Below are 6,924 nucleotides of genomic sequence, written 5' to 3' on the forward strand. Positions count from 1 at the left end.
CAATAGACGTTACCTGGGACTAGCAATCATCCTCAATGTGTAAATACTGGTGATCTAAAACTAGACATTACCAATGCACACCACGTCCGAATGCTGGTCAAAAGAGGTATGCGTAGCAATATGTTGAAATAATACTCACTATAATGAAAGCCGAGAGCACCTCTACACTTCCCCGAAAAATCACTGGGATGAGGAATAAAAGGGTTGGGATTGCAGCGGGAATCATTTTGGTAATCGATAAGCTGAATTGATGTCCTAACAAATCAATAGCGCGCAGGAGTTTGGGTTTGATCCCACGGTATTCTGCTCTGTAAGCAAAATCGATCACCACTAGGCCACCAAGCTCCGTTTACCACACAACAATTATGATCAAGTTACCGCTCAACTTGTTGTTACTTGGTTTCGATCCCGACGGTGACGTTACCGATGACGACACCAACCACACTTGAGAAAGAATTGATATGGATGCCCAATCAATACGTCACGCTACTAACGGTGCAGTGGAACGTGTTTAAAACCGACAAAAATCATGGTTGAATCCTTTCAGGGAAGTTATTTCACTTTTCACTTCTTGTAGTAGCCGCATATGGAGTGGATATAATTGCTCTTCCGCAACGGACAACTGCTTATGCTTGTACTTAATTTCTTCAACTAGCCAGATCTTTTTAGCACTGTTGGCTGCCTTTTCACTTGCTTCACTACTGGTAGGTGGTTTAATGTTGATAAATTTTGGCATGAGGCCTTTTCGTTTACAGCGGGTGAGGAATTGGATGTGTAATTGTAACATTCTCTTCTTTGTAACCAATCGGCCATAAAGGCGAAAGCACTTTGAGGTTGTAGCCTGCATTTCACTTTTTATGTTGTTTTTGTGCTAACGTAAGAACTCCACGACACACATAACACGCGACGCGAGACAAGACACAACACTTATCGTTCTTACAACATTTAAAACGGATTAAAAATTACCTTTCTGTCGACCGGTTTCGGGCGCGATGCTGCCCATCTACGGGACAATGTCCGTAGATTATGGACAGGGAAGATTACGACTCTCGCGTCCGTGCAATGATCGAAACCGGCCCGTATGAAGAATATAAATTCAAAAACGGCAAATCCAAAGACCCGCTGAATGTGATGATCGACGAAGCGAATTTCGCTCAGCAGAATGTAGCGCGTTTAATGGGTGAAGAAAAACTCATACGGAAATTTCACGTTCCCAACCCGACGGTGGCATCGCTGTACTGTCTACCGAAGATCCACAAGAATCCAGTTGGAATGCGACCCATTTCATCAAACATCCGTACACCCACCGAAAAATTGGCAGCTTGGCTGGTAGAGGAGATGAAGCAGTACCCCGTCACACACGGCAAAAGTGTGAAAAATTCTGTAGATTTCGTACAACAGCTAGAAGGATGCAAGGTAAGACGAGGTGAGATCTTGGTATCGTTTGACGTTGCGTCACTATTTCCAAGCGTACCAATCGCCGACGCCTTGAGAAGCCTGCGCCGACATTTAGAACGTAGTCGGGCGCCACACCATCACATTCAGGCCTACCTTCTAGTGGCTGAGGTGTGTATGAATCAGAATTTTTTCACATTTAGAGGGAAGTTCTATAGGCAAACGTTTGGTCTTAGTATGGGTAGCAAACTTTCACCCCTTCTGGCGAACGTCTTCATGAACGACTTTGAGGTAGATGCTGAAAAGCAAAAGTTTTTCCCTCGAGTCTGGCGGCGCTATGTTGATGATATCTTCGCACCGGTGAAGGAACGCTACCTAGAGCAGACACTGAACATGCTGAACTCCCGCCACAGCTCAATTAAGTTCACAGTAGAAAGAGAAGTGGATGGAAAATTGCCCTTTCTAGATTTGATGGTCACCAGAAAGGAGGACGACACGTTGAAATTCGGTATTTACCGAAAACCGACATCCACTGATCGATACATCACCTCGGACTCCAATCACTTCGGCGCTCAAAAGCAAGCCGCCTTCCACTCTATGGCACACCGTCTCTATAATGTACCTATGGAGGAAGAAGAGTTCGCTGAAGAAAAGGAACGTATCTACAAGGCGGCGGAAGTAAATGGATACGAAAAGGAGTTCACCAGCAAAATTTTACAAAAACACAAACGCAAGAAACGCCTACAGAACATAACCACACTACAGCCGGAGAGGGATGAAGCTAAAAGGATTAGCCTACCATTTTATCCAAAAGTCACAAACCCAATCAAAAACACACTCAAACGTCAAGGACTACACATAGTACACAAAAGCGACAACACTCTACGCGACCTGTTGTGTAACCTTAAGGACAAGATTCCGGCGGATGAGCAGTCTGGAATTTACCGAATTCCCTGCCAGGATTATCCCTCGGTGTACATCGGACAAACTCGTCGCAAAGTAAAAGTTCGCCTTAAAGAACACAAAAATGCTGTCGACAACAATAAATCAAACGATTCAGCTGTGGCAGCGCACACGACGGCCTCCAATCATCAAATTGATTGGAAAAGTGCGAAGCTCATCAAAACAGTACGAAAACCCTCACACCTCAATGCATGGGAATCAATGCATATCAACAACACACAGGAACCACTGATGAATGAAGATGATCCTCCCATCACATCATCTTTGTTCAACTTGACGAAGCTGAAAATACAGTAACAACTCTCTTCTCTGGACGTCTACACAACAGCGTAGCAATCCTATTGTAACCAGTCGGACATTGTCCCGTAGATGGGCAGCATCGCGCCCGAAACCGGTCGACAGAAAGGTAATTTTTAATCCGTTTTAAATGTTGTAAGAACGATAAGTGTTGTGTCTTGTCTCGCGTCGCGTGTTATGTGTACCAAGGAGGTTCTTATCTAGCGTCCAAAACGTCAAATACAACAAGGAAAGCTTTTGCAGCTGAGTTATTGACGAAAAAGAAAGTCGATGAAGATAATCGATCTATGCAGGTAGGACCTTTTGAAATGTTTATGTAGAATTCTAAATAGCAAAACTTGCCAAAGACTTATCTGACGTTTGTGAAATGCACAAGTATTAGTGCAGAACTCGGGGTAAATTATAAGTATTAGTGCAAGAAAGCCTTTGAATTTGAATAAATTCTACTAGACTAGATCTTTGGTTTTCTAATGCAGTGGTTCATCAGAGAGGGGAAGCTTAGTAATCCAAATCGCCTGCCCATGGCGCCTTTCTATCGTGGCATGAACTAGCAACGCCGGCCATAAACCTACCGTCTCCAATACTGCACTATAAAGCATGCAATTAAGCCTTCCTACGAACAGCAAGGTGCAAAAAGTAGCCAAGGGGAGCGAAAATCGATCAATATTACTTAAGACCTAATGCATTGTTAGTTTTTCGAAGGGTATACACTGTAAATGAATACGCCTCATATTTGATTCCCGATTACTCAAACTCGCAATTTCAAATATGATTAAATGTCACTCAAATACGAGTGGCATTTAATCACATTTCATAAAAATTTACTCATTCTACGAGTGATCTACGCTTTTGGGAGTTTGAGTGAACGGTATTCAAATATGAATCAGTCTCACTTATCGTGAAGTTTTTTTCCGGGAGGATTGACTGCACGCTTATTCTAAACAACCTAAATTTGAGTAGGATCTACTCATATCCGTCAGAAGTTGGGCTACCGAAAATTGAGCAAACAAAGTTACAACTGACAAGATGACAAATGAACAACATCGTTTGGATTCAGGTCGATGTTTTCCATTCGTCATCAGGCTAGTCTAAACTTTGTTTACTCAATTTGGTGAACGCTATTTTTGACGAGATGCTTCTCAAATTTGGATTGTTAAGAAGTAGCGTGTGTATCGTGTTGACCCTTCCTTTCATGCAAAGGTTAACATTTTGCTTACGCGATTTTTCAGTGGCGTGAAAGGATAAGAAACGATGCACACGAAATTGGACATTTGCTTATGGGGGTTTCCTATAGGAGTGAACAGTTGCAAAGTCGTCGTCAACGCGAATAATTTCACAAATAAGTTATCAAATAAAGTTTGTAGGCCATGATTAGGAACCAGCATCAAAATAACGCCCTTAATATTTGGTTCATAGTTGCAAAGCGCTAAGAGCATTTAATCTGGTAAATTAGTGATAAGAGTGAATGTGATCTTACAAAAAGATAAGTCGGTCTCTGTTCCGCAATCTAGTGCCAATCACCGACGGCAGTCGAATGTGCAGTAAGGCAGCTTCCACACCTGCGTAGGATATCGCACCCATTCAATTCAACCACTAAGGGCCGGGACCAAGGGCTTTACTTCCCTTCCGAAGGAAGACGTGACCAGAGATTTTTATGCCTCAGAAAAATCCCACCGACCTCGGTTGGGATTGAACCCAGACCCATTGGAGTGAGAAAGCAGTCACGCTTACCAATACACCACCGCTGCCGGCAACGCGCCTAGAAATCGAAAAATATGAAAATTTCACTAAGCTTTTTCCTTGAAAAAGAGCAATACAAGAGTATATACAATTTGTCCCAAAAATATGCAGATAATTTACGAATTACAATTTCACAGCAGAGGTGGTATTAGATTTTCATTACTATTGCTAAGTTAATGCGTTATTTCATTGATAGGCCGAAGATAGGGGTTAGGCTGCCCCCTTAATCGTGAAAAAAGTTGGACTCTAATATAAAGAGAGAAAGAGAGAAGGATTAGTAATTTCCTTTAAATTCCACTACCTTATTTGCTTATCCTTGACAGATACGCGTAATTCGTCTACAACGTGCAGACTTCTTCAGTGTCTTGTACTAATACTCTAACCAATTTTCGATATTGTTTGTGTTTTGAATCCAAGCTTTTGTCTTGATTTCTTTAAAATTGGATTTAAATAACACAATGCCACCAATCAGTTTAATACTCACATGAGCAAAAAGAGATGATTATTTCTGATTTATTTCAACTTAGTTATTTGCATCCATGACGGATACGATTTTTTACTACAATATACAGTCTTCATCAGTGTCATTCTCACTAAAGACCTATTGAAATCTAAACCTCTTATGTACACATCCCCTAGGTAAACATGTGGATCATGTCTGGATGAGGATTAGGTATAAAAATGAAAGTACAACGTGAAGATTCGAAACCTACCTAACTAATTAAAATTCCGATACAACAGGGAAGCTCTGAGAACTCCAGGATAGACCAGACTATCTGGGAAGTTTGAAGATCTGTAATTCTAAGTTCCGATAAATTTAGAACAGTTCCATAAACTTCAGTAAAATTTCAAGAACCTTTTTGAAGATTCGGGAATTTTAGAGAAGTCCAGAGAACTTCAGACATCTTCAGGGATGTTCCCTTATGTTCTTGGAATTGATCAGAGAACCTAAGGGCAGTTCATGTAATTTCAAAGAAATTGATGCAATGTTTATGAAGTTCCGTAAAACTCAAGGAGTTGTCTCTTGCCCTCTCGAGCTGGGTCTAAAGGTTGGCTTACTACTAGGCAATCTGGGCTACGCGACCGAACGAGAGTACTGTCACCTGATTAAATTTATGGAAACATTTCAACTGTTGTTCAAGATGGAAAGCTTTTATTGAGGAAAACTATTGTTTGGGAGAGTTGGTTTATTGAACCTACTACTATTGTTGGTGGGGGTGTAAAGTGGATGGTTTATTCTCTAAAAAGGTACCGGTAATGCGGATGATGATGGTTGGTGCTGAACATGGACGGCTTCGAAGACGATGGGCGAGCGCTACGAGTTCTATCGTGGTCAAAGTTGGCTGAGTGGCGGTGTGAGGAAGCGGATTCGTTGGCGCATGAATCCACTGTAGTTCCTCCCAGGCGTCTTCCCTCTTAGGCTTATATCGGCAGAGCCCAGGCAAGGCCAGAGTGACTCTGCCGAGAGGGGAACGTCTCCTTGGCGATTAGGGAGGATTCCCAAGACAAATTCCTTCCAGCCGATTATTTTTGGTCTGGCTTGAGGAAGGCTAGTTCCTTTACTTTAAGACCTAGCGTACCCTAGGAACTACTATTCCAAATCACGTGTGTGTCGGTTGATCTTGTCAACGGACAAAATGGCGGTGTTTACCAAAACGGTAACACAAAAGGTAATGTAAGGGCATCAGCTGTTAGCTTAAGCTTGGGCAGAGAACTAATTACCTGAATTGAGCTGTGGTGCAGCAAATCGTCACACTCAAATTCATTATTACCACCCACTTATTGTTTGGCTATTTTAAGCACTTTAACACCTTTCACACGCGAACGCCTGGATAGTTATGAAGAATGGCGGGTCGTTCGTGGGCTATTTGATCTCTGTCCCTTCACTTTTCTATCCCTCCATCCTATATCCCAATCCAAAAATCCTTTCTCCATTGTCCCGCCTGCATCTCTTTGTAATATTTGCACCCACTGTGTTGTAATCCTTCCCCACTTTACTGTGATACAATTCAAAGTTTAAACAATTTCCTACTAACAAACTGACAATATTTTAATATATAATATTATAATTATCCAACTAATCAATACCAAATAACTTATAAAAACGTGACAGTACATTAAACAAACATGCACAAACTAAAAATCTAATAATTCTTGTAACAGAGGTTACAGAGTTTCCGAAACGTCCAAAATCCCAAGATTTGGGATCCCTGATTTAGATTTTTTTTTTTTAGACCCCATTAAATTTCGAAAACGTAAGATGAGCATCAGAAAAATATGAGAACATGTTGAGGGAGTTCCATGATTGTCAAAACAGTTTAGAGAACTGCACAAAATTACGGGAATTTCAGCGAAGATCAGAGAACTTTCAAGCAGATCCATTAATTTCAAGAAAATTTGTAATACATCTATGAATTAATTTTCAAGGAAGTATAGAAACCTACAGAGAAGTAGTTTCATTATATTCAATCCCGATACTTTGAGGATGATCAACGATCTTCATAACAATGTCATTTACTAAAGGAAAGT

At 41.2% G+C, this 6,924-nt stretch overlaps 1 protein-coding gene across 1 annotated transcript; it reads left to right on the forward strand.

Annotated features, from left to right (window-relative positions):
* Positions 1 to 1,026: 1,026 nt before the first annotated feature.
* Positions 1,027 to 2,655, forward strand: LOC135697662 (uncharacterized). Its single transcript, XM_065217437.1, has one exon. The coding sequence runs from the start codon at positions 1,027 to 1,029 to the stop codon at positions 2,653 to 2,655; it is 1,629 nt and encodes a 542-aa protein (XP_065073509.1).
* The last annotated feature ends 4,269 nt before the right edge of the window (positions 2,656 to 6,924 follow it).

Source organism: Ochlerotatus camptorhynchus, unplaced genomic scaffold (assembly GCF_037179485.1).
Source record: "Ochlerotatus camptorhynchus isolate MF236.1 unplaced genomic scaffold, CSIRO-AGI_Acam_v1.1 ptg000077l, whole genome shotgun sequence".
NCBI classification, from domain to species: domain Eukaryota; kingdom Metazoa; phylum Arthropoda; class Insecta; order Diptera; family Culicidae; genus Ochlerotatus; species Ochlerotatus camptorhynchus.

Excerpts from the sequence above, each read along its gene's own strand:
- LOC135697662 (XM_065217437.1), top strand. The coding sequence starts at position 1,027 with ATGGACAGGGAAGATTACGACTCTCGCGTCCGTGCAATGATCGAAACC.